A 26,823-nucleotide genomic window follows, 5' to 3' on the forward strand; every position below is an offset into this window, starting at 1 on the left:
TAATGGTGACCAAAAACAGGGGAAGAACTGCATATTGAAGATATTATTTGGTGAATGGCGATAGGATACGGAGCCTAAAGAAAAGAGGAATGGAAAAACCAACAAACAAGCAAGAATAGAAAGAAGGTTATAAAAAGGGAATTAAATGTTGGAAGTGCAAAAGGGAATTATGGGAGTCTACACTTTCACAACTGATTTACCAAATCTAATTGGAACAAGAACATCGCTACTGAAGTCAAGCTGCTCAAGTCTAAGCAGCGTGGCTCTTAGCTGGCCCAGGGTTTCACTGGACATGAAAGTAATTAAGATGATTAGAGTCTGCTTGCTTTGTACATAGTTCTATGAACTTGTCTGGTTTGGTATCTGTTTTGGTAGCAGATGTATCATGTTTTGTGTCGGATAGAGGGTAATTCTTTTGGTTTTGCAGGAACACAACAGCAGGGAAATGTTTACCCTACCTTTTCTCCTGGTGGGCCGATAGCACCCTGAGGACCTGGAAGACCCTGTGGAACAGAAAGAAGATGTGTCACTGTCACTGGTGTTAGACATTCCCACACTGATTGTTTTATCCTGGTGTATTTGATGAAGCAGCACTACATGATGCATTGTCTATAATTATCTCTTACAGCTCCATATGCTTTCTGCTCTAAACTTCTAAGGCACAATTCACACATATATTTTGCTTCTGCTTGAATTATTGTGAATGTACTGGAGCCTGTTTGGTTCTAACCATCCCCACTTCAAAGCTGCTTAAATGTTAAGAAAGACTTTTACTGTAGGGGGTTCATAACCCAATGGCGCCTGCTGAAAATTCATCAAGACGGCCACTACACCTACGCCATGTCTTGAGCTCTTCATTCTCTTAGAAGCAGAGTTCAGCAGAACAAGGTGGTAAATGACCACAGGGATTCTTAGGACAGAAATACACCGGGAGAAGGAGTGGCTAAAATGATGCTGTGTTTGGTACAAGGTTTTAATATTTGAGTTGTTGATTATAATGAGACAAACTCACCTGTGCTCCTGGGTTTCCTTGCTGCCCGGGAGGTCCTGGCTCACCTTGAGGTCCCTAAAGGACAGGAGATAAAGATCAATATCAAGACAACATTCTGGTTCATTCAGTCGCTGTGCCTAGAAGAGCATAAAGAAAACACTTACCACACTACCTTTGGGGCCAACTTGACCATCCATTCCAGGAACACCCTGATGGAGGGGACAAATGAAATACATTGTAATCTCAAGCATGAATATTCCCACACAAGGCAGAGTCGACCATAGCTCAATTACACAAACCCCTTGGTAGCATTTTTGATAACACATTTGATGTTTTCATTCAAACACTTCTCTCTAAGGGCAGCATTACCCACAGTGCCAGGCTGCTTACATTGCTTTGTTCACAGCTGTAGGAAAACATTGCAATGCAAAGCAGCAAGCAGGGGGCTGAGACTTAAGTCTCTAATTTATCTGGAATACATTAAGTTGTCGATCATATTATTTTATCTCTAGCCATAGCAGAAATGTTGGCTTTCTAGTATTGTTTAGAAGATATGACATGGTTTGCATACTTAAAGTGTTATATTAAGAGGACTGAATTCCTATCAAGTAAATCAGTAATGATTGATAGGTATTAGACAGCCAGGTTTCTTGCTAGAATGGTTTCATGCTGCAGATTATTTGAGATATTATAATAAGGCCAAGATCTTTACAGTGATTCTGCAGAGCAGCCTCATTAAGTGTTGCGGGTTTGTTCTTCTGGGTGCAATGATATGCGTGATGGATGACTGCAGAGGTGATCAGAGTTTCCTTGTGCACCAGCGAGAAGCTGGTTTTCTCCTCAAAGGCACCAGTACATTACAAAGTCATGCTTTTATTGGAAACTATGTGCAAAACAAAAACCCCAATAAGTTCAGCAGTACTTACAGTAGCTCCTGGTGGGCCTGGAGGTCCTTTAGGTCCAAGCAACCCTCGTGGTCCCTAAAAAACAAAGAGAGCACATATGCAAATGGAAGCAATACAGCAGGGGTCCCCAACCTTTTTTTTTTATCTATGAGCAACATTCAGATGGAAAAAGAGTTGGGGAGCAACACAAGCATGAAAAAAGTTCCTGGGGTGCCAAATAAGCATTGTGATTGATTATGTGTAGGCTCTGTGTAGACTACCCAGCTACAGGAGACACTGTTTGGCAGTCCATCTGGTTGTTATGCAACCAAAATTTTCATTCAAGCCAGGAATTAAAAAATAAGCACCTGCTTTGAGGCCACTGGGAGCAACATCCAAGGGGTTGGAGAACAATACACTGGGGATCATTACAATAAAGGGACCTACACTGTACTAGCCCACAAAACCAGAGCCCATGAAAGTCAATCCCCAACATTCTATCTGTAGATAAAAACCCATTGTCACCTGCTTAATATTAACTCAAATAAGGGGTGAAAGAATGCTAGGTAAGTACTTACAGGTTCACCTGGCAACCCTCTAGGTCCAACATCTCCATCATCACCCTGAAAAGAAAATGACAAGATTTTGTTTTGTCAGTCCAGAAGACGGCACGTCTCAGCAGGGTCCTTAATTCTTGTAAGGCCCTGTGATGTGCTGAAGTGTTTCGGATCTAAGACAGATGCTTGGGGTGCCACTTACTGTTTGGCTTGTGGCTTGTGGGAGGTATTTTAGCAATTTTAGGGACATGTTTAGCTGCCATTATGCAACCACTTTTATTAAAAGTGTGGAGCACTACTACATACCCTTTCTCCGTCCTCTCCAGGTGGTCCTGGAGGGCCATGTGGACCAGACTCACCCTGTAAAACAAAAGTAACCATTAAATACACAAGTGACCATCTATTAAATTGGGATTTAAGGCCATGTAAGGTCAGAGGAAGGCGAAAGTCAACTCAACCTACACGATGTCCCTTTTCTCCCGGTAAACCAGCCAACCCATCAAATCCTCGGTCACCCTGAAAAAGAGGAGAACCAAAGTAAGTATGTAAATTATTTTTTCTCTGCTAGTCATAGCTTACAGAAATATATCAGGAGCAAATTCTAGCAATATTACCTTTGGTCCTGTTTGTCCAGGCATTCCCCGAGCACCATCACTGCCAGCCCTTCCCTGTAATGAGGAAAACATGACAGTCCATAGTAAGACAATAAAAAACATTTTCAACATAGGCTTAAAGTATTTATGTTAATGGGGACATAGAGAGTTTTTGTAAATCACCCTTATCATACATAAAAAATTAAAAATATATAGTACCCGATTTCAAACTAAACTTTACAAATTACATTTTTATTGGAGCTTCCAACAGATCCATTCTGGTCCTCCCTCAGTTGCACCCATATATAATGTCCTGTTCTTGACACCAAGGGGCAGATTTATAAGCTCAAGTGAAGAATTCGAATAAAAAAAAATTCGAATTTCGAAGTATTTTTTTGGGTACTTAGACCATCGAATAGGTCAAATTCACTTTTCTACGTTCTTTTTTGATCGAATAAAAATCCTTTGATTCGATCTATTAAAATCGTTCGAATCATTAGATCGAACGATTTTTATTCGATTGAACGATCGAAGCATTTGCGCTAAATCCTTCAAATTCGATATTTGAATTTAAAGGAAAACTATACCCCCCAAACAATGTAGGTCTCTATAAAAAGATATTGCATAAAACAGCTCATATGTAAAATCCTGCTTCATGTAAATAAACCATTTTCATAATAATATACTTTTCTAGTAGTATGTGCCATTGGGTAATCATAAATAGAAAATTGCCATTTTAAAAAATAAGGGCCGCCCCCTGGGATCGTAGGATTCACTGTACTCACATACCAACAAACCATACATGTTAGGTCACATGAGCCAATTAACAGACAGAGTTCTGTCTTTTGCTTCCACACTTCTTCCTGTTACAGATAGAGTTGAAGTATTTCTGGTCAGGTGATCTCTGAGGCAGCACACAGACCATCACAAAATGGTGGCTCAAGGCAAGAGATGTAAAAGGGCAATATTTACTTAAATATATATTCCAGTTTGGTAAGATTCTTAAATATGCCACTTAATATGATATGAACTATCTGTTGCTTAAGTGTTCATTTTGGGGGTATAGTTTTCCTTTAAGGAATTTTTACTTTGAGGGTCGAATTCGAGGGTTTTTTAACCCTTGAAATTCGACCCTTGATAAATCTGCCCCCAAGTGTGATTTCCTGTGTTGTTGGTAGCTACACAGTCAAAAAATAGAGTCTTACCCTTCGTCCTGGTTTTCCTACTGGCCCAGAAGAACCTTGTGGCCCACGTGGTCCCTGAACAGAAATAAAATAAAAATAAATATATGTTCTTAACATAAGGCCCAGCACATTAAAAAAAATAAAGCACTTGGTAGTTTATGGTGGGTCACCATGATGCCCTTCAGTGGGAGTGAGGATTACTCAGACATTAGTAACTGAAATGTGATGGCAAATGTTTCGGTAAAGATGGTGACTTCTAGACTTAATATGAGTCTCAATGCAAAAAGGTTAAGAAACAAGGCTATAGATAAACATTACTATCTTAAGTTATTTTATGTGCATAGATGTATGTTTCCACCATACTTTGTGAGGCTCGCAACAGTCTGAATATAAATATTTATCCCACATGTATGAGAACACTTAACATACCTCCTGCATTGTCAGTTACCTTATATAAAGGAGAAGGGTTGGCGAAGAATAAGCCTCAATACAACTGAGTGAGAATTGTCTAAGGGTGTTATGTACCTACCTGAGGTCCTAAGTCTCCTGCTTCTCCCTTTAATCCTGAAGGACCTGGAGAACCCTGAAAGGACAGAGACGGCTGTTAGCATCTAAGTCACACAGAAAGAGAGAAGAGCAAAACTAGTCTGTTCTTACCACTGGGCCTGGTCTTCCAGTAAGACCCATAGGACCAGATGGCCCTCTCAACGCCAGCTGCAAAAAAGACAGGAGTCACAATTAAAACCTTGCGAGACAAGACAGAGATGCCATATTATAACATACAGTAGATAATTGGTAATAATTTTTATTTTGGTATGTTCCTTTTTAACAAGGTCTTTCTTCATAATATACCTTCCACCATTAACATGGTAGAACACCAGATCCCCCTGGCTGGTATATTTCATACCCAGGCTATTCAAACTTCACTTGGTAGTCAATGGTAGACAATGATATTAAAATGCTGGATAATGAGCTGTTGATGGCTTACTCTTGCTTGTTGGAGAATAGCTTGGGCTTGTGATTCCTGGGCAGACACTTGGGGTCCTTTAGATCCACCATCTCCACCACCAGAGAAGCGGAACTGTGAATACAGAAATATGAATGTTACCTGACATCCTTCAGTATATCTACTAAAGCAATGTTGCAATGGACTACTGCATAGATTATGGTCTGGTTTACAGATTATGCCATAATTGCATATAGTTAGGCTTCCAATGAGTTTGGTCACTCCTGGGCCCTGATAGTTGTACAGCTCTGATTTCTGCAAAGAAGTGACCTGTGTTTGGGCAATTTGCATGTCTTTATTATCTTGGAAAAATACATGATATCATACTAAAAGGGAGTGATGATATAATTGGGTATTATGAGATATATATGAGATAATTGCATAAAAAAGTCATTAGCCTGCTTGCATGGATACAAGTTTCAATGGAATAGCAGGGATTCTAGACAGACTCCCAGAATCAAAACTTGGATCCCACTGGACAAGGTAGGACTGAATTCCCTTTATCTGAATGGCTCATGCAACGCTACAGTTGTGCTGCTTACAATGCTGGTGACTGATTAACAATGAGACTAAGAGAGAAAAGGAAGCTTAGCTGAAGCAAAAGAATGCATTGAAATTAGAAAATATAGAAATATGAAATCTTGACTTCTAATACTTCTGTGGCTTTTATTGGCTTGAATGGGAAATGTCTGAAAGTTCCAGTAGTAGGCAGGGCACAATAGGCCAACTCTCTTTGGTGACAATATAATAGTATTTTACAGGAAGAAAATCTGGTTTCAATTAATTTAAAATATACTGCACAATACTGATGACAATATAAAAAATAACAGCCTTGTACAGCCCTTTTAACCCTGGTTGAAGGTGTCGGACAAAGCACTTACTGGCAACATCAGCATGGTTCCTGGGGGTCCAGGCAAGCCATCAGCTCCTGTGAGTCCTGCACGACCAGGGGGCCCCTAGGTGGAAAGAAAAAAAAGCATACATTTTAATTACTATTGAACACAAATTATAGGGATCAGCCTGGCACCAAACACCAAATCTACCCTCTCTAGAATGGACTTTACTCACCTACCAGGGAAAGGGTCCAGTTTGGCAAAGGATCACTATGTCATTGTACATGGTAAAAATAACAGAAATAGAGGAGCCCTTTAACATATCTGATGCATTGCTGACCAGCAATAAGGTCAGATTTAATAGACCTAATAGACTAAGCATGACAAACTCCACTTTTGGACAGTGAGTATAGATTAACCAGGCTAATTTCAAAAACAACAGATGCAGACTGGTCCTAGGATGTGCTAAAAAGTTCTACCCCTTAAAATGAAGTAGAGCTCCCTCTGGTGGGAGGCAGGGTGGGACAACACAGCAGCCTCTGTGAACAAAGAATACAAGTCTCTGGAAACTCTCTGGGATTTCTTAAGAAGTGTAGAGAATTTATCATGGGGTCTTAGGCATTCTGCAGCTATGATTCTCCATCTTAAGGTGGATATTGGCTGAACTTTGATTTTAAATGGAATTAAAATTCAGCCTCAGATACTATTCTATTTGCAACATTGTCCCAAAGTGCAACTACAGCTACAGATGAAGCCCAATTAAAACTAGCAGCAGAAAACTTTATGAAGCTAAGCATATTATTCCAACTCAATTATTATCTGTGCACAAATAGGAAGTGGGGTGAGTGACAGATCAAAGCTGCTGCAAATCATGGTATAATATTTTTAAAAGAAACTATATATCCCTTCATTCCTCCTTCTCATTGGTTTTAAAGGTATTTGTAAAAAATAAATGTGCTTTTATAGCAGTGTCTGTCGGTTTCTAGTCTAGTTTTGCAATGATGTAGCAGGAGCCGGCTGATGCATAGACCTGTGAAGACACCTGTAGGCCTGACTTCTGACACAGTTTCCATTAGTTGAATTTATATTTTGTGTGACTCGATACATTGTTTTTAGAGACAGAACCAACATGGCAGAAAGGGACGGATGCCGCATTCGATAGCAGTTTACAAATACCTGTAAAATCTGTATCCATTTTAAAAAAAATATATCAGGAAGTTGCTTTGAATCACATTTTCTTTCATTAGGCCACATGTTGGCCATGTTTAATGCGGATTTAAAAGTAGCACTGATGTTACCGGTTTTACATGTTATTATAGATAATTACTTTTAAAGGAGTAAATAGCACTTCAAGTGAGCTTTACATTGGCAGACTCAACTGTTACTCATGTCTTTCCATTGCACATGAATATTCTCTACAGGGGAAGGGACCTGCTTCCTACTGTGGCTCTGCACAGACATCCATACAAAGAGAATTTAATTGGTATGATCCAGTTAAAGCCACGCTCCTGGTAATATACATCAATGAGAGTTTGTATCATGCCTAATGGAACTGTGCAGTCTCCATCCTAATTACTGGAGAAGCTCTAGATATATTCCCAAATGGAATTGGCATCATGATGGATAAGTGGGCCCTAGGTCGGTCCTTCTCTGCAATCAACAGAAAGAGCTGCATCATAACAATCACCAACCGCAACAGAAGAAAGGGAGGCTTCAGTGCAGTACCAGCCTTTATGTAAAATAGAGATTGGAATCTGTTTGAGTGGAAACCCCATGTGCTACATAATTGCAAATCTGCACTTGAAACCACTTCCAGCCACAAGGTGTCGCTGTATAGTGTGGAAATTCCCACCAGTCCACTATAGCCAAATAGCTAACATCTGGACGGATGCTCTTTCAAAGACAACGTTCCCAAGACTTGGCTGATCCTGAACTTATACATGCAATGTTCAGACTCTCAGAAACATAGGCAATGCATTTCTGCATTTACCCATAATTGTTGTCCTTATGAAGTGTAGGGTTGCCTCCTAGCCGGTATTTTACCAGCCTAGCCAGTAAAAATTGTGCATGATCTCAATGAAGACCAGTATGTTTTGCTGAAAAAGTGGCAGCCCTACTGAAGTGTAAGAACCAGGGGGCAGCAGTGAGCTGAGGAAACAGTTTGTGCAAGGCAACAGTTCTAGTGTGCTCTGGAGTTAAAATGGGTAATAATCAATAGTCGAATGGTCTATGATTATAGCACAGGGAGGAGGGAACGCTCTGCATCTCCGGAACTCTACTTCTTTCTCCCCCTGGGTTTCGTGCCTGACTTGCACAGTCTCAGACGCCCTGGACACACCCTGAAAAATAAGCCTAGTTTCTAATGAAAGCCATATGTGCGCGCCCCATTGTGTGTGTGATGTCATTTCTCTGTGCTAAACAATGCAGACAGGGGAATCAGATCTCTAACAGGCTGGGATACTTGGACTGTGATTTTGGAAAAGTTGTACAAAAGAGTTATAATTACCTGATACCGAAATGTTCTTAGTGGTAAAAATATTTAAAGGTTTTTATATTGTCCAAATTACTTCAAAAGCAATTCATGTTGGGAAAAATTGTCATCATTAGCCACCTTTGTATCTTGTATCAATTGAGTTGGGGTCCTTTGGTTATTAGCTACTGTGGTCCTATAACAACCAGCATGCCTTGGGTTAAATAGGAAGGAGTAAAAGAGAATGGTGACATTACAAAAAGTTCTGCTTGGGCTCCCCTCATGTGACTCATAGTTGTGTCTCTCACATCAGGTCATGGAAATATTCTGTCAAACTCTACCTACAGCTTTGTTGAGGATATATACAGTACGTTATTTATCTATGAAAGTTCTTTGAAGCTGAGCAAAGTTCTGTGGATACATGTTGATTTTTCCTTTGCTCTACAGGAGCGATAATCAAGAGTTTATTTTACTCCAGAAGCCAACATATGAGATGTATGGGGAACAGCTATTCTCTATGTATGACTTTGGGCCCTGATGCTTTAACTACATGGCTGTGTGTATAGATGGACATGGGGTGGTTACAACACAGAGATGGCACTTACCCTCTCTCCAGGATCTCCAGGTGGGCCAGGTGGACCTGTGGTACCAGGAGGACCGGTATATCCCTGCAAAAAAGAAATAAATGGGTTGCATACTCTTTTCTCCTGCCCATCATCTCCTGCAAGATGCTGGGGGTTCTTAAATTCTGAAAAACCTTAAACACTACCGATTTTCTGGTTGCTAACACATTTAAAACACATTACTTACAGCTGGGCCTTCTGGGCCGGGTGGTCCTTCAATCAGCATTCCCTAAAGAAAAGAGATTGCTGGTTATTAGACAATGAATACCAAAATGCCTAGGCCCTCAGCCCTGAGCAGAATAATTGACATGTAAGGGATATAATAACATATAACATTTTGCCTAGTCATAACGTACGGTGGGATATTATTTGGGTTTCTACTAAATCTGAGAAAGTTGCATAATCTGTTGCAAAATGCTGAACTAAAATCCAATAAGAGAAGATATTGTCCTGTGCTAGAGACCTCCCAGAAGTCACAGTGACGTTCTCTCTATTTGAGGAATATAATAAACCCTATGGGAGTCCATTCCCAGGCTGATTGTCCTTAAAGGCTTTATTTGGGGGGGGGGGGGTTATTTTGTCTTCATTTGCTGTTCTTCACCTGATTAAGAGGCAGAGATTCATTGACTATTGTTTTATGCAAAGCAACAAGACTGTAACTCTGTATTCTGGTTGTCCTATAAACGAGCTTACAACACCATTCCCAGCTCTCCAGAAGTTTGTATGCGACTGTGTGTGTGGGATCTGCTCTGATTATGTATAACATAAACAGTTCTTCCCATGTTGTCCATAGCAGTCTGTATATCCCAAAATGATGTAATCCAAGCAGATTCCTGCCATAACATTTCTGTGAATGATTTACTGGCATCTCTTGAGACTAGTGTTGGTCCCATGTCCTCTGTGGGTGGCATAATGAACACATGCTCCAGGTGTTATTCTCCAACCCTTGCTGGATATGTTCAGCTGTCCAAGGGGCTATTCCCACACAATCCAGCCAACTGGAGGCTCTTGCTGTCTGCATTTTAGTAGGATGTTAATGGAAGGAAAAAGGAAAACCTCCCCTAGTAACTTCCATAGCTTCAGCTTCACACTTCTACAGCTGTACAACAATGATGTTTGGTATGAAAGGAGAGGAATGTAAGCATATTGACTGCTCTAAATTTTGGTTGGCCAAAGAAAATATCCACAAATGACCCTGAGTTTAAGATGATAACAGATGAAATGTATAAAACCTGATTCCCCTTCCCCTGCCAAGTCAGTCCAACCACACACAATCCAGTCAGAGCTATACCAAAAGAACACGATATGTGGTTCCTAACGTTGACTTTAACCCACAAGCTTCAGTAGAAGGGTGGAGGTTACCCCAGACTGCAGTGATGGAGTGTTTGCCGGTGCAAGTGAAGGTGGGTGTTCGCCCTGAGCCCAATAAGGAACAAAACGTATTATATTCATAGTGCAAAGATCTGGGGATCCTGCCAATATTTATTCTACTGTTAGTGCTTTGTTTGCAAATTCAGACATCTGGGGATACTCGACATAGGTGCGCATCCAAGTGTTTACATTACTTGTAGCGACTGGAGCCGCCTCCACTTCATGATCAGATGTAGATTTTTAATTCAGTCAGCCTGGAGTCTTCTTATGTACAGCTTTAGTTGTGAAATATGGACCTCTGCCTGAATATATTCATTTTCAGTAGTCATGTTGGGTGCCCTTCTTTCCTCTGCACACTACTGCAGTTCTCAGGGACTCCAAAGGAGGGCAGCCAAGTTGCTATGACTCATCAATAATTCCAGGCTGGCCACTCTGGTATATCATTTCCTTCTCATCTCTTAATAATGAGCTGCCAGTTAGTTAGAATTTGGCTTTCTGCCTACGCCATTGCTGTCACCCTGTTCATTATAAGAAAGGCCCCTTATACGGTTGTTAAAACATAATCCCCGGAAGTTTTGAATTCAAAAAGGAACTTACGGGTTCAATGATGGCTGGCTCTCCCTTCTGTCCTTTCTCACCTCTGGCCCCCCCTGAAATCTGAAGAACATAAAGAAAAAATTTAGTGTCTGATACTGTAACAAAAGCTGCAACATCACAGGTATAACATGGAAATGTTGCATTGGGCCTCTAGAATGTCCAGTAAATAGATGGATAAGGGATCTGGGAGGTAAAGCTGACATTTCTGGTCTTTTGTGCAAGCATCTTCATACAATCAACAGGCAAGTAAAGGTGGTTCTTGAGAGCCAACAGTATGATACAAATGAATAACTAGGAATGCATACACTAAATTCTTCTTGTTCAGCCGGCTGTCCACCAATTCCATCTTCAGTGTCAGTGAGGAGCTTTTCATCGTCATAGTCATAGTCGTACCCCTGTATGGTCACTTCAGTGAAATCTCCATCGGTACTGCTATCTTTATTGGAACTGCCACTGTTGATGACTGATGAACCCTAAAAATCAAGTGACGTACAATTAATATCTCCCTCTAATACAAAATTGTATGGTTAGGGGAATATCGTCCACCATTAAATGCTTAATAATGGCAATATTGATCATTTCCACTAAAAAGCAAGAATATTCTTGTTTTTTTGCAGGTGAATTGGCCAAAGTCACAAGATTTACATCAGATACAGAAGAACATTTTTTAATGCACCCAACAGGATACAAAGATATCTCAAAACTCGCAACTCAGAATGGACCTTAACCCCAGCAGTATATTTATTTTAAACCTTGAAAGTCCATAAAATAGAAAGACTCTTGAAGGCCTTTCTGTTTAAACACATTAGGCCTTCCATAGACTTATTGTTTTGTGGCCTTGCTAGGCAACAAACTAAGCCCACAGTACACATGTGAAAGAGAAGTTTACAGAAATGAAAAAACAAGATGGTGATGTGAGCCAAACATAGAATACAGTGAAAAATGGTAGATACTTCAAGACCAGCAATTGCTAAAGGAGGTAAATAAAGAAGATACTGGAAGAGGCTGATGAAGAAGAACTGAGATATAGTTGCAAGTAATCCATTGTGGTATGTCATGTTCTATAGTAAATATAAATGAATATGCAATTACATTGGATGAGCTGCTTGTGATGACCGTTTTGGTCAAAATTTCTCCATCTCCATCGACGAGGCCTTCCTCAGTAGTTCCAGTCTCGATTCCTGTCTCCTCACCTTCAGAGTAGTTGATATCTTCATAAGGAGCAGCAGTGTAATATTCCTCATGTACAGTCTCATAGTTGTAGTCATCTGTAGTGGGGTTATCCACTCTGCTTTCTACTCTACTCTCTACTCTGGTCTCAATTCGTGGAGCATCAGTTACAGGAATTGCAGGGGTTTCAGTTGGTGGGGGTGTTTCCTCCTGTTGTATAAAAACATTGAAAGTTAAAGTAATATTCAGCCTTTGCAGAGTAAACAAAAAAAAATATATATTTTCATTTAGAACGTTATTAATAAAGTTAAGAGGAAAACACCATTGGCCGACGACTGTATCATGTCGAGAATGGTAACCCATGCAATTTAAAGGGGAACTATGGCAAAAAATGAAAATTTAATATTAGCTTCCTCGTACTGAAGAACCTTTCTAAATAAAATCAATTAAATATTCTGCATATTCTGAAATAATCAGGTTTATATTCACTATCCCTCTCTTAGCATATGTTTCTCTTCATTCTCACTTCATGCAGCAGTTGAGTGTCAGATGAATGATCCAATATATCTTATAAGGGACTTCCTTTCCTAGCAGATGTATCAGAACTCAAAATAACTGATTCCAGTACAAACAAAATCTAACAAAACTTCCTTTTGCACAAATCTTGCATGTAGAGAGACATGATGTCTGGTGATTTTAATAGAGTGAGCTCTAATACATCTGTAAGGCAAAAGGAGCCCCCCTATAAGATATAATGGATCATTCATCTGACACCCAACTGCTGCATGAAGACAGAATGAGGAGAAACAGATGCTGAGAGAGGAATGATGAACATAAACTTTATTATTTCAGAAACGGTACAGAATTTTTGATTGTATCTAGAAAGTTTCTTAGATCAGTATGCTGAAGCTTATATTACATTTTCATGATAGTTCCCCTCTTTAATTATTGGCCTAATTATCAGATCTGCTCAGTTTAACCCACCACTGAGGGACCACTGAGGGGTTTGTTTGGTGCTCTGGCCTAAAAAAAGTGAACCAGGCATTTGGCCAACGATCAGTGGATGAATGAATTGAACCAATATGTCCAGCTACACTCTGCTGGTTTCCTATCTGACTGCAAGTGGGCATGGTCAGAGGGTATTGGGTTCTTCAAAATCTGTTCCTCTTTGGAGGTATGTTGTATACTTGCTTCAAGGCTGCTAAAAGGAGGCTTCATGCCAATAATATTAATGGGAAACATAGGAGCACAGATATGGTAAACCCTAGATGCTGGTGGAGCAAACTGGATATAACATAATGGCATCAAGAGCAGCAGAATGAAGAAACAAATGATTGTGTTACTTAGACCATTTGAATACACTACCTCTTCGATTTGTGTTTCGGGCCTTAATACCTCGGCTTTTTCAGCTGTGGGCTTGGTTGTTATAGTTTCTGTCTTCTCATCTTCATAATAAGGATATTCATAATAATAACCCTCTCCTTCCGCTTCAGCAGCATCGGGGTACTGTAAAACAATGACACACATTGCATGAGATTCCTGTGGGGGTTCCAAAAGAACCCCAATACATATTGGTATATGTGGAGATCAAATCAGTATAAGAGGACATAAAGGCACCCTAGTGGCTACACCATGGCAATGGCCGTGGCTTATTGCCTTGCAATACCTACATATTCGTCTTGGTTGGGATCCTGGGACTGCACTGCATCGGGCATGGCGGTGTCACAGTCAGGGTTGTAGTGTACACAATAATCATAGGCTGCACGGGGGTCAGGCACAATCATCAACTGTTGAATTTCACCCTGAAACACAGAAGAAAGTAACATTCAGCCGATAATGATACTTATTCCAGCCTGTAACGAGTACATTTTATATATATATATATATATATATATATATATATATATATATATATATATATATATATATATATTTATATAATACACGAAAGCCATGAATATCGTGTAAATTATATCCTTATAAACGGTGAGTTGTGATGTCATTTCTGTCACATGACTCACTGAAACTTGTGTATTATAATAAATAAAGTACCCCCTGTTGCAAAATATTTGGATATTATAAGTTACCTCGGAGTTCCATGACCTGTAAAAAAACACTCAGCCTTTGTGTTTTGCCTTCACTGATTTACTTATACCATGTGATACAAAGTGACATTTGTATAATTTGGATTAGACCTCACAATAACGAAAGGATGCGTAGAAACAGTAGCAGTGTTGCTTTTTGGCCTAATGTCAGAAATTACAGCTCAGCTAGCCTCATCCTATTCCTAAAATAAATATTCTGCGACTACAAAGAGAATCTGCACTGTAAACTCCAGACGGCTTATTATCGAAACAAAGCTTGGAAATTAGTAGGTGTAATTGCAAAGTAAATGATAACGTACTCTTTGCTCGGCATTGTCACAGGTAAACGAAGCAGGAGGAGAAGAACAAATGAGTTCAAGTCGGAAATGGAATAATAAAGCGTAGAGCCACAGCTGGGGCTGCTGCAAACTCTTGAGACTTTGTTGATTAAACAAAGCAAGGCAAGAATGAATGTTCAATTAGGCAAGGTGCCCGCGGATGAATCAGAGTCCGAGTTCAAGAGGCTCAATGACTACAGATGACAGGAGGCCAAGCAGTGATATGGTTGGTAGGAAAATCAGTTCTCATTTCCCCTTTAACCACAGAGCTGACAGAGTAGAATGTTGGGTTTGCATGGAAATTATGCCCTTTGAACAGAAAGAAGTTGTTGGAAAAGAGTTAAAAGAGTTAGAAGTGCAGTAAGACTAATCAGTAGGGATGCACCGAATCCACTATTTTGGATTTGGCCGAACCCCTGAATCCTTCACAAAAGATTTCGGCGAATAACAAACCGAATTTGAATATGCAAATTAGGGGTGGGAAGGGGAAAACTTTTTTTACTTCCTTGTTTTGTGACAAAAAGTCACGCAATTTACCTCCCCACCCCTAATTTGCATATGCAAATTTGGTTCGGCCGGGCAGAAGGATTCCCTACTAATGGAACTATGGGAGTTGGTCAGATTTAGACTGTTTACTTTGTTTAGACAGAGAATTCCATGAGCAACATTCCCTGGGCAACTATGCGAACGGTGATGGAGAAATGATGACATTTATAATGTAGTATATCAGAGGTCTCTGAATAGTTACCGTCATGGGTATGAGGCTGCCGGCTACAGGTCATGGACCGCTTCGAGTATTATAACTTTATATTTAAGTATTATTTCACATAGATATACCCATTTCAAAGAGTTGTGTTACACAAGCAACATCACTGATGATGCCATTGTTCATAAAGACATATTTTACAGGTAATCAGTGGCTCTTTAAATCCTTAAAAGCCCCAACAAAATACTTTGTGTCTCTGTAGCACCTTAAACTAATCAGGATATTTCAGGATTTTTGATATTTCCTAGACAGATCAAATGCCCTGGTGCCTGTTCTACTTCATCAGATTATAAAGAAAAGGGTTTTACATAACAAGGAACAAATATAGCAAAGGAATGGACTTTATTCCCCTGGGTCCTGGTCCTTCTCCTTATAAGGAGACCTGCAGGATGTAGAGCTCCCAGAGGAAGAATTTGAGCTAAGGACACAGTAATTCAGTTTAAGGACATACATACAGCCACCTCAGAGAATGTGAAGTATGCGCCAAGTGGAAAAGAGACGCTCTTGGCTGGTGTGTGTGGGAGACGCGACAAACTGTGTCAGCAGACAATGGGCCACTTTATAAGCAGACCAAACACAGAGCCCCACTTCACAATGTCCACACAATAAACTGGGGGGCCTCGGGCTTGTGTCATGGAACAAGCATGTTCATTTACAGCCATAAGTCAAGAACGTCAGGATCAGACAATAAGGGGCATCTTTGAGGAGGCAGAAGGGGAATCCAAACTACTGTAGATCAATATGTCCAGGACAATGGTTGGACAATTCTACAGGACATGTAAAGCATATAACCATTATATAAACGTGTTTTTAATAGGTAAACAAAAAGTTAATTTTAGATTCTGCAGATTCAGGTTTTTTTTAAGGGGAGATTAGAGAAAGAGGAACCCAGGAACATGTTGGTTACTCAGAGCTAAATGCGAAACAGATGTAGAGGGAACATAAAGCAGGGAACCGCAGGATGTTTCTGATGGAGACGAATGAGAGTTTAGGGTTTCAGTCCCGGCACCACCGATCCACTCACTTTGTGCTGAGCTCGGGGGAACTGATACTTTATTTTCTTTTTATTAAATGTTATGTTTTCTAAGCTGAGAGCAGACAGAAATCTGCACAAATAATCAAGTTTCGGCTGCAGTATGTGTCGCTCATTAGCGCTAGTTACTCTGATTAATTCCAGCGCCCTTAAATAGCACAATTAAAGGCATTCTTGGGCTTGGTAAGTAAATAGTGTGCAGCGTTTCTTTGTAGGTGAAATTATTCCTATTGCCGATAAATGTATGAATTGTTTTATTATAGGAGCTGCCATATTGATTCTTTTAGAAGTTAAAGGGGAACTAACGTCTAAAATAAAATAATGCTAGAAATGCTTTATTTTGTATACTAAACATAAACTTACTTCACCACAAGCCTAATAAAACAAACGATTTATGCTTTCAAAGTTGGCCATAGGGGTCACCATCTTGTAATTTGTTTAACATCTTTGCAAGACCAAGACCATGCACATGCTCAATGTGGTCTGGGCTGCTTGAGATCGTCATAAATTATCAAAACAGCACAAGTCAAATAATATCTGCCAGAAGCTGATACAGCAAGACTGATTAATAATCAAAATATGCAGACTGCACTGGGTCCTGTTTTGTCATGTAATCTAATGTGGATTTTATAGTTTTTGTATTGTTTAATACAGGGCCGGATTTAATGAATCAGCGCCCCAAGGCCGCACGATCCATACCCTTGCTGCTTCCGGTCGCGCCGCCCTTTGTCCGCAGGGTCCTAGCGCCGGCTGTGGCACTCGCTGAGGCAGAAGCGCTGGGGAGCGTTAAGTCCCTAGTGCTGCAAAGATGCGGCTGGGCGGCGTGCCGCCCCAAAAATGTTGCCGCCCTAGGCCCGGGCCTATGTGGCCTCGCCACAAATCCAGGCCTGGTTTAATACATACTTTCTCCAAATCTCCAGAAATAGTGGCTGCAGAAAAATAATCCTTCAATGAGAATCCCAGTTTATCTGTTTAAATCTGGCTCCATGATCTTTGTCCCTGCCACTGGAGTTGGAAACATTAAAGGGGATGTAAAGGCAAAAATAAAAGCTAATATGAATCTTTACACAGTCGTCAACTGCTCTACAGGGAAACAACCAAAGCTGCTTGAGTTCTGCATGGCTGGGAAGTAAGGTGGAATTTCATTGCATACATTCAGGTTTCTTATAAAAACGTTACACATTTTTTAATTAAAGTACATTGGAGATATGTTTCTTTTTCATTAAAAAAGGTAAAAATGGAATTTTATTTTTTTTCCTTATTATCGCCTTTAAAGTATGACAGTCTAGATATTTGCATTGAATTTGTGTGAGTGGGAGCTCATATATTGATTGGCTCAATGGAGGTTATTCTGTCGTACTGCACTGTATTTGGCTAAACAATATGGCAGCTCCTACCAGAATTTATAAATAAAAATATACAGAGAAGGAATGTTCTGGGCACACAATGAGATATACCCTTATACTGTAATGTCTAAGTGAAACAATATAGGAGGTTTTGGAGTGATACTGTTGGTAAATCACTATTCCAATAAGATTCAATATCTTCCTAATATCTTCTGCCAGGACTGTCAGTTTCTTCTTGAAGTGTTTTTTTTTAATTGAAAATCTGACTTCTTCTGCAAAAGAACTTTATGATGGAGGTTTAATTGAATTTCTATTTTGACTTGTCATTTTTATCAGTCTTGCGATGCAGGTGAGCGCAGGAAAAAAAATGCAAGTCTTCTAAAAACTGAGATAGATCAATATTGACATAAGACTTCACAGGCTTGCGGGCACATTTTTATTCCAGAGCAGAAGGAACGCAGGGAAGGAATGACACTTAGCCATTGCCCTGAATAAATAATGACATCATAGTGTGCATGTTGCAGACTTCAGTTTTTCTACAAAATAGAATGATTGGGGTTAGAAGTAAGAAAGGTCAGGGGGATACAAATGCTAAAAATCCTATACTGCACTTGCACCTGGAACCAAGTGTATGCTGCTATAGGATCTCAGAGCTGTATCATGTCCAGGCAGCAGATGGAGCACTAGAGCTCTGCAGTGGGCTATACACAATAAACCAGTTTTGAATGCCATCCTGGAATAGGTCAAAATAAGGGGCATTTATATACAGGCAGGAGGTCTAGTTGGTTCTGCTAAGTGACCCATGTATTGATTTTCAGATAATCTAATACTGTATATGGTCCATGGCCGGATGATCTGTGCACCCCAAGAGGAGGTGCTGCTCTGTATGCTAAGGATAAGGCAAGAGGAGGGCATTGCTTTTTGGTCAGCAGAAAAGCATCCAGAGAGGAGACACCCTAAGGAATGTGACCTATCCTTGTGGGCATATGGCACCACCTAGTAAAAATGACAAACACACTGATGATTTTTTTCTCTTCCACTTGAGCAAAGAAAATCAAGAAATTAAACCAGCTGTGGTCTATAAATACAGGGAAGCTGGCCTCTTGGTTGTGCAGATGTGATGGAACGAGAGGACACTAACCCTTTGTGATAAGGAATAATCCCATATCGGCTAGGAGAAATGCCAAGATATATAAGGGTTGATTCCCAAGCTGCCACTTATAATCTATAGCTATATCTATCTATTTATCTATCTATACTAGTGATGGGCGAATCTCTCCCGTTTCGCGAAACGGCGAAAATCGAATGTTTTCACTAAAATATAGTGAAAATCGAACATTTTCACAAAAAAATCTTGAGAATCGGACATTTTCACGAAAACTCTTGAATAATCAGAAAATTGACGCCCGTGTCCAAGCTGACGCTGGCGTTAAAGTCAATGGGCATCCGAATAGTGTTGCCACGCGCTGATGTTGACACAAGCAACTTTTCGTACAAGTCTATAAATTTGGCAAAACGCAGAAATTCGCCGCAAATTCACGCCAGACGAATTTATTCGCCCATCACTAATATATACACATGCACACACATCCCCTAATGTTTCTGATCCAGGCACTATACAGCTTATTTACATATTAATTCAAGTTCAAAATTTAAAATATACTAACCACAGACCTAGCCACAGCTTATCTCTCTCTCCTATGAAGAGGTCCAACCAAAGCTCTATCTCACCTAGGTCTTAGGAGAAGGTCTCTCTCTCTCTCTCTTAGGAAGAGGTCCAACCATATCGCTTTCTCCTATAAAGAGGCCCTACCAAAGCTCTCTCTCCTATGAAAAGGTCTTAGCCACAGCTATCTCTTTCTCCCATGAAGAGATCAACCACAGCTATTTCTCTCTCTCCTATGAAGAGGTCCTACCAAAGCGCTCTCTCTCCTATGAAAAGGTCTTAGCCACAGCTATCTCTCTTTCCTATCATGAGGCCCAACCACAGATATCTCTATCTCCTATGAAGAGGTCCAACCACAGATCTCTCTCTCCTATGAAGAGGTCCAATCACGGATCTCTCTCTCCTAGGAAGAGGACCAACCACAGCTACTGCTCAGCTATCACTCATCTATGAAAAGGTCCTAGCCATATACATCTGACCTTGTGTTTCTTAAAAAAACAAACAATCTGTTTCTGTAACAAGTCACTTGACCAATGTTTTAATGTTAATGTTTTGTTTTCCAGGTGATTATGACTCAATGGTCTCCAATTATTTAGAATAAAAATGCCTTTGATCAAGATGCCGGTTTCTGTATGCAGCACTTCAAAACCTTTTTAGTAAAAGCTGTGATTTAAAAGAATGTTTATTGTCATTATAGCCAAGGAAGGCTATTGCCAATCAAGTATTGTGCTAAGTGCCACAAGTCAGAGAGACAGAAAACAAAATTATATGTAATTATTGGGGAAAAGGGCAAAGCATGCAATTTACTACTGTGGAAAAAGAGTGTTCTAAGTCGTAAAATCTCCTAAACTATTTGATGAACACTAATGCACTTCCCTCCAAGTCTAAAACCAGAGCTCTGTGGGAAAGACTCTCTATTCTCCCTGTCCCTGAGAGGCCAGATCATTCACCTCTGAGACCCACTCATACTAAGGCAGACTTTCCATACTTAGCCATCATTAAATACTACAATAGGAGGTGAACTATGTACTAGTAAATGTTCTATTCAATGAGAGCTTCCAAAGCCATAATTCTCAATCTCTTGCAGCAGTCCTTTTTCAATACTCAACCAGAGAAGTTCTGCAAAGCTGGTATGGTTTCCTGAACCCATAATTAGTTACTATAATATAACAGAGAACCTTGTGAGACTTCTGAGGGCCTGCTCATACAGATCTTTTATTTGCTACATGATGGCTGACCCTCTGGGAAAGAAAAACATACAAGGAAAAAAACATCAATGACATTTTTAGTAGCCTATGAAAGGTACCAGCTAGTTCTAATGACAGACCTGACATGCAATAAACTAGATGAGACAAGGACAGACTAAAAATAGCCCCCCCCCAGTAAAATAATTAGCAATGTCTTTCAAATTTTTACCATCTGAGCCATAAACGACTGTGACCATGACGAGCCTCAACAGTCAAAAACAGATGTCCAACATGCCCTGGGTCATGAAAGATGCAAACAGTAAGATATCTCATTGCCCAATGTGCCTATTGTCTATGTATGAGGGACCTGCTGCTACCTATGTGCTATTCTTTATGTATTTGTTGTTTAAAGCAGAAGTTCAGCTCTGAAGACCTGGGGTTTTCTGGATATCTCTTTTTAACTGTAAAATATAATATGTCAGATAGAATAAGACACTGCTAAAGCTGCATTCTTGATGGATCCCAAATCAATAAAAGTTCTTAACGTGTTAACAACCATTATATTTTAACAATGACATGGGCAATAGCAACATTGATGGAACAGGGAGCTACATTCTCTGTGTGACCCTTACCATCTCTCTTGCATTGAGGGCCTTTCAGTGGTTTTCTAAATACCATGAATAGAGCAAATTGTCTGCCTTGACCTGGTAGTTTCTGGCCCAGCTGCCAAAGTTCAAAGAGCAAAGGAACCTTTGAGAGCACCAAACTGGATTTCCATGTCTGTCACCCTGTTACAGTATGTCACACAGAAAAGTCATATAGGATGAGCAAAGGGAGATGAAGAACTCCCTCAGTTTGATGAATGTTTGGGAGGGACAAGGTTTTGGCATGTACACAATTAGGAATCTGGCCAGTGATGGGTTTGAGGATGGGTTTGAGTATTCCAACACAAATTATTATGCAAAAGGCTACAAATGAACCAATAGGTGATAAAGATTTTACATAAAACGAGATGAAGTCCCTGGAAAGCAACATCAGATGTTGCACTGCTTTTGCTAGGAGTTAAAATTAACATATTGCTACAATATCGGTTTATACTGCCTCGGTTTATCAAATGGAATTGGCAGATTTCCAGAGAAAACAGTGCCTAGGAGAAAGTGGTTCACATGGTTGGAATGATGAGTGAGCAAGAAAAGAATCAACAAAACAAGAAAAACACTGTCTTTTTCTAGTGGATAAGATACATTTCATAGCATTGTCCATAAATAGGGATGTAGCGAACTGCCGTTTATGTGTTCGCGAACGCCGTTCGCGAACACCGGCAAAAAATGCGAACAGTTCGGGAACAGTTCGCGAACTTCGAACATCCGAAAATCGTTCGATTCGAACGATCGAAGGATTTTAATCGTTCGATCGAAGGATTTTCGTTCGAATCGAACGATCGAAGCCATTCGATCGAATGATTTCATTCAATCCAATGGCTTTGATCGTTCGATTCGAACGAAAATCCTTCGATTTTAGCGCTCGAAGGAATGGTCGAACGATTTTTGTCGCGAACGCCTATTGGCGAACGTCGCGCGACGTTCGCGAACATGCGGCGGACTCGAACAGTCGAAGTTCGCGCGAACTAGTTCGCCGGCGAACAGTTCGCTACATCCCTATCCATAAAGGAACTTCCTTAGAAAATCATAAGGGGATAAACTGTCCCTTTCAAGAACAGATGTTTTATGCCACCAGTCCAACCTTGACATGATGGATGATAGGACGTGAGTGTTCTGGGGTTAATTCAGTAAAAAATGTATGTTCACTTACTCAAGCGAGCACTGAGCCAGAATGTTGTGACTTTCATTCTAACCAGTGAAACCACAAAGCAAATATTGACTACCCAAGTAACTTACCCAAGTAACTGGCAGCACAGTAGATATGGAGACTACGAAGGCAACATCAGTTTTGGAAAAAAAACCTCCCTGAAACCAAGGCCTATTTCAAACATATGACAAGCTATTCATATAGGTAGCATCACGTGTTAGAGGAAACCAATTAGGATAGTAAAACATAGACTAGCTGGCAATATACAAGACCTGGTAGAAACCTTGATGTTGTTTCAACCTAGATGCAAAACAGATCATCTTTCCACAGGCTCTCTTGCCGTGTGGCCCAGTAGTCTCTAGCTGGGCCCCAGGAAACCTCTGTTTATTCTTTTTTTATGCCGTAATAAAGAAATAAGGCACTAGATACAATTGCAGCTACTAGGGAACAATGAACAACAATCCTACATATAGTATTAATATGGAATCAGCTGTGGGATAAACAAGAAGAGATTTCAATTCCAGCTGCACACAGGCAGAACAATGTTATAAATTTGCACTACTAAAATTCTAAAAAGATCCAGCAACTTTATGATAAAATACTCTCAATTACAGAAATTCTACTTAATTATCACCAAAGGTTTGATATACTGTGGTTTGTTCTATAAAATGATCCCTTTGTGCCACTTTCCAAGAGGGGCACTCTGATGGCTTTGGTATATGCCCAGTGACATTTGAGACCTTGCCTCACAATGGCATTTGGCTTCATGTGCGGGCACGTGGTATAGGGTTGTTCTAGAAGACCCAAAAGAAAAGCTTTGCAAGCAGTTTTCTGATCGGAGGGAAGAAACAATGGTGACATACAAGGTTGCGATTAGCATGAGATGGAATGGATTAAGAATATAAGGTCATTATCATTGGGTTTAGGAAGGAAGAGGATAATTCCCTCTGTGATCCAAAACTAATCAACCCAATACCTGCACTCAACAAAAGTCTCCAGTGGTTACCCAACAAGGAGCAACTACATCATAAACACTGACCATCTGGTAGACCAGGCAGGTTGCCCTCGTTTTCCTCAACATGGTGATAATATGTCAGGTATTTCCACCACAACAAAGCATTAAAAAGCAAAGAGTTAAAGTGCCCATGGCTACTCTCTATGAATTTGTTTGGGCAAAAGGCCAAGCTTCTGTAAACAGAAATAGGATGTGTGCATCAGAAAATACCACAGAGATCTTTCCATCCCCAGAGCTAAACCTCTCACACTGCGAAAATATGAGTCGCTAATATGAGTGACTCTCGGCTTCATTTAGAAAACGCCTGTTTAATGTCTGAATTCCACTGCCAGAACAGTGTAAGGAATTACCCACCCTCCTTTCCCAGTTCCCATCAGCCAAAACAAATCAAATTAAAATATTTGCACTTCTGACATTTTTGTGCACTGAGTCATTTTTGCAGGGGAAAATAAAAGTTCTATAAAACCAAATCAGACGTTAGGCCCTGATAACTTTTTGCAGCTTCAAAATAGTCAGATAGAAATGGATTTTTTTAATATCAAATGCTATCTTACACTTTTTAGGGATGACCTTGCTTCTCTCCACCTAGTGTTTTATATAAGTTTTCCTGGGACAAGTCTGTTCGCTGTTGTGTCCTCCACATTTGACAGCTGGTTCCCACACAAATACCCAGTTTCAGAAGCGACTCATGGAATTCCAAACCAACTCATAGCAAGGATCAATAAACAATGTCTACTTTTATAGAGCATCATAGGTCCCTCTGAATGCTTTTAGGTCTATGAGAACTCATGGCAAAGCACTTAATCTAAGTAATGGACACACAATCAAAAGAGGCCAATGCCATGAAAAATGTTACAGTTCTTATGTAGCTGGAACCATCATGCTGTTGCAAAACCATAATTCCCATCATTCTCAGCTAGCAAATGTCTGAGGCATCAGAGAAGTTAGGCTCCAACACTGAAGTTGAATGTTTGTTTTGTTAGGAACGCTCCTCCATTCACAGTTTGACAAAATAAATTGTCACTACATAAGGGAAGATGGCCAGACAGATGTAAACCATTTGCAATGATGTGACAAAGTGCTCCAGGTGCACAAGGCTTTCTTATTCTGTTCAAACCAAACAACAGTCCACAAACACGTCGCAGTAGTTTGCTAGGCAGCTGCCAGAAGACCAGTAAATAAGGCAATGGATCTTGGTATTAAATAATTCAATCCCTCTCAGAATTAGCAGAAAATATCCGCTAGTTCTGTGCCATATAACTTGCAATAAAAACCACACTCATGATTTCTAATTGTAAATCCGCCTCTAACAAATGCCAAGAGCAATTCTTGGGGTCCAGGGTTGCTTAGCAGAGAAACAATAAAGTCTTTATTTCGGTTTCCTATAAAGAGCCATCAAGAAAAGTCAGTTCTGTCTGACTTGTTCGGAGCCTGTACGAATGGCTCATTTAACATGTTCTGCTGGTATTTCACAAGCAAAGAAATTAGGATGCAAAAACATCATATTTGTCTCTTTAAGTTTACCTTTGCTACATCCATATATTATCAATAATTGTTGAAACCCAGCACTGGCTCTAGGACATTGTACTGGAATTTATTTTCAAGGAATCAGCTTAAAATCTCATATCTATGAAGTGACTGCTTTTGTGTTGGGAAAGTATCTGAGCATCTATTAGCCATCTATGAAGAGCTCAACACCCTGCACATCTGTTCTGCCTGGTGATTATACAAATGTTGAATAGGGTCCTGTTCCATCCAAGTAGTATCCATATATTGTAGGAAGATACTATAAATAATACTAGTCTGATACTAGTCTGAGCTGAGCTGAGTCTGAGCTGAGTTTATAATTTAGAGGTAATGGGGACCCCAAGAATCTTTGGTGGTGTTGTACAGATGAAGGTTCATAGTCAAGGATTATTGAAAACCATTCCCTATGATCACTTGAGACCAAAAAGTGTGGATCATGTTGGTCTTCAGGAACATTTAATGGAATTCTGGAGATATTTTGCTAGGGTAATGCATTCTGTTGTGGTATGAGCTTACGAGAAGACAGTATTAAGGTTTTGAGTAGTGCTAATAAGGTTGTGGTTGGAGAACAGCCAGTTAGGGATGTATTTAGAAATAGGGGTTCCAATGCAGACGGGATTTTGCTTTTTATTTGTAGGCATGCAATAAGACTTTTACTTTTATCCCAGTAGTTGTGGAGACTACAGTAAGGCCTTGTACATAGGTGCACCAAGTGGAAGGACATACAGTAAGAGCTGTTGAAGAACTAGAAGAAGACCAACTAGCATAAGATTACAATAGTCCTAGCAGGGGATTCTGAATGTAAAGGAACAGCAACCTCAAAAAATGAAAGAGTTTTAAAGTAATAAAAATATAATGTAGTGTAGCCCGGCACTGGTAAAACTGCTGTTTTTTTTCAGAAACACTACTATTTTTGATATAAATAAACTGCTGTGTAGTAGTGGGGGCAGCCATTCAAAAGAGAAAAGGCTCAGGTTACACAGCAGATAGCAGATAAGCTCTGTAGAACATAATGGTGTTATTTGTTAACCATTATTTAACCTGTGCTATATAGCCTTTTTTTCGATTTCCGCCATTGCTACACAGCAGCTTATTTATATGAACTATAGTAGTGTTTCTGAAGCAAACACATCTGTTTTGCCAGTGTTACTGTTCCTTTAAGGAGTCTTGAGCACAGTCTTGAAGCAATAAGATTTAATATATGAAATAAACCATTGGACAGAATCAAAGATAGTCCAAAGATATCAATTTTGGAAGATGAGTATGTTTACAAGCCAAATGTCCTACTCAGAAGTTTTTTATTGTCTGTATTAATACACACACACTCTATCCCCCACAAAACACTAATGCTTTCAAATGGAAGAGATGACAATAGCGTAAACAAGTCTGATGAAATGTTTCCATGTAGCTTTGGGATGTGGGTGGAGGGAGAATGATCCAAATGTGGGCATCCTGTGTTCTGCACAACTCATCAGAAATTGACTCCGGCATTCCGGGCAGCCTCTCAAGGGTCCAATATCTATTATTTGTAAGAAGTGCATGTACACCGATGATCATGTCTAAATCTGAGTCAGAACTCCACCTGCACGCCAGGGATGGCTAAGGCAGTGTGAGGATTTTCCTTTGGGGGGCTGGCACGCTGCCCGGGCTGTCAGAGAAAATACTGAGGCAGACTGAAAGCATTTCATGTGTTCTTGCCATTTCCAGTGAGAGAACGCAAGCTTGTGCAAAGCGAGACTTGTTTGTTTCAATCACAAGGTGTGCATTCAGCTG

At 40.1% G+C, this 26,823-nt stretch overlaps 1 protein-coding gene across 2 annotated transcripts in view; it reads right to left on the minus strand.

The window, feature by feature from the left end:
- col5a1.S (collagen, type V, alpha 1 S homeolog) overlaps nt 1-26,823 on the minus strand; it is a 113,627-nt gene that overhangs the window by 39,088 nt on the left and 47,716 nt on the right. For both annotated transcript variants that reach the window (XM_018232589.2, XM_018232588.2), the window contains exons 5-24: nt 13,950-14,081; nt 13,645-13,785; nt 12,202-12,489; nt 11,415-11,582; nt 11,110-11,169; nt 9,329-9,370; nt 9,124-9,186; nt 6,097-6,171; nt 5,198-5,290; nt 4,867-4,923; nt 4,739-4,792; nt 4,231-4,284; nt 3,047-3,100; nt 2,895-2,948; nt 2,739-2,792; nt 2,454-2,498; nt 1,918-1,971; nt 1,156-1,200; nt 1,013-1,066; nt 459-503 (exon numbers count right to left, since the gene is read on the minus strand). In XM_018232589.2, coding sequence (XP_018088078.1) covers nt 459-503; nt 1,013-1,066; nt 1,156-1,200; nt 1,918-1,971; nt 2,454-2,498; nt 2,739-2,792; nt 2,895-2,948; nt 3,047-3,100; nt 4,231-4,284; nt 4,739-4,792; nt 4,867-4,923; nt 5,198-5,290; nt 6,097-6,171; nt 9,124-9,186; nt 9,329-9,370; nt 11,110-11,169; nt 11,415-11,582; nt 12,202-12,489; nt 13,645-13,785; nt 13,950-14,081 — 1,632 coding nt within the window. The remainder of the gene's footprint in view (nt 1-458; nt 504-1,012; nt 1,067-1,155; nt 1,201-1,917; nt 1,972-2,453; nt 2,499-2,738; nt 2,793-2,894; nt 2,949-3,046; nt 3,101-4,230; nt 4,285-4,738; nt 4,793-4,866; nt 4,924-5,197; nt 5,291-6,096; nt 6,172-9,123; nt 9,187-9,328; nt 9,371-11,109; nt 11,170-11,414; nt 11,583-12,201; nt 12,490-13,644; nt 13,786-13,949; nt 14,082-26,823) is intronic.

Source organism: Xenopus laevis, chromosome 8S (genome assembly GCF_017654675.1).
Source record: "Xenopus laevis strain J_2021 chromosome 8S, Xenopus_laevis_v10.1, whole genome shotgun sequence".
NCBI lineage: Eukaryota > Metazoa > Chordata > Amphibia > Anura > Pipidae > Xenopus > Xenopus laevis.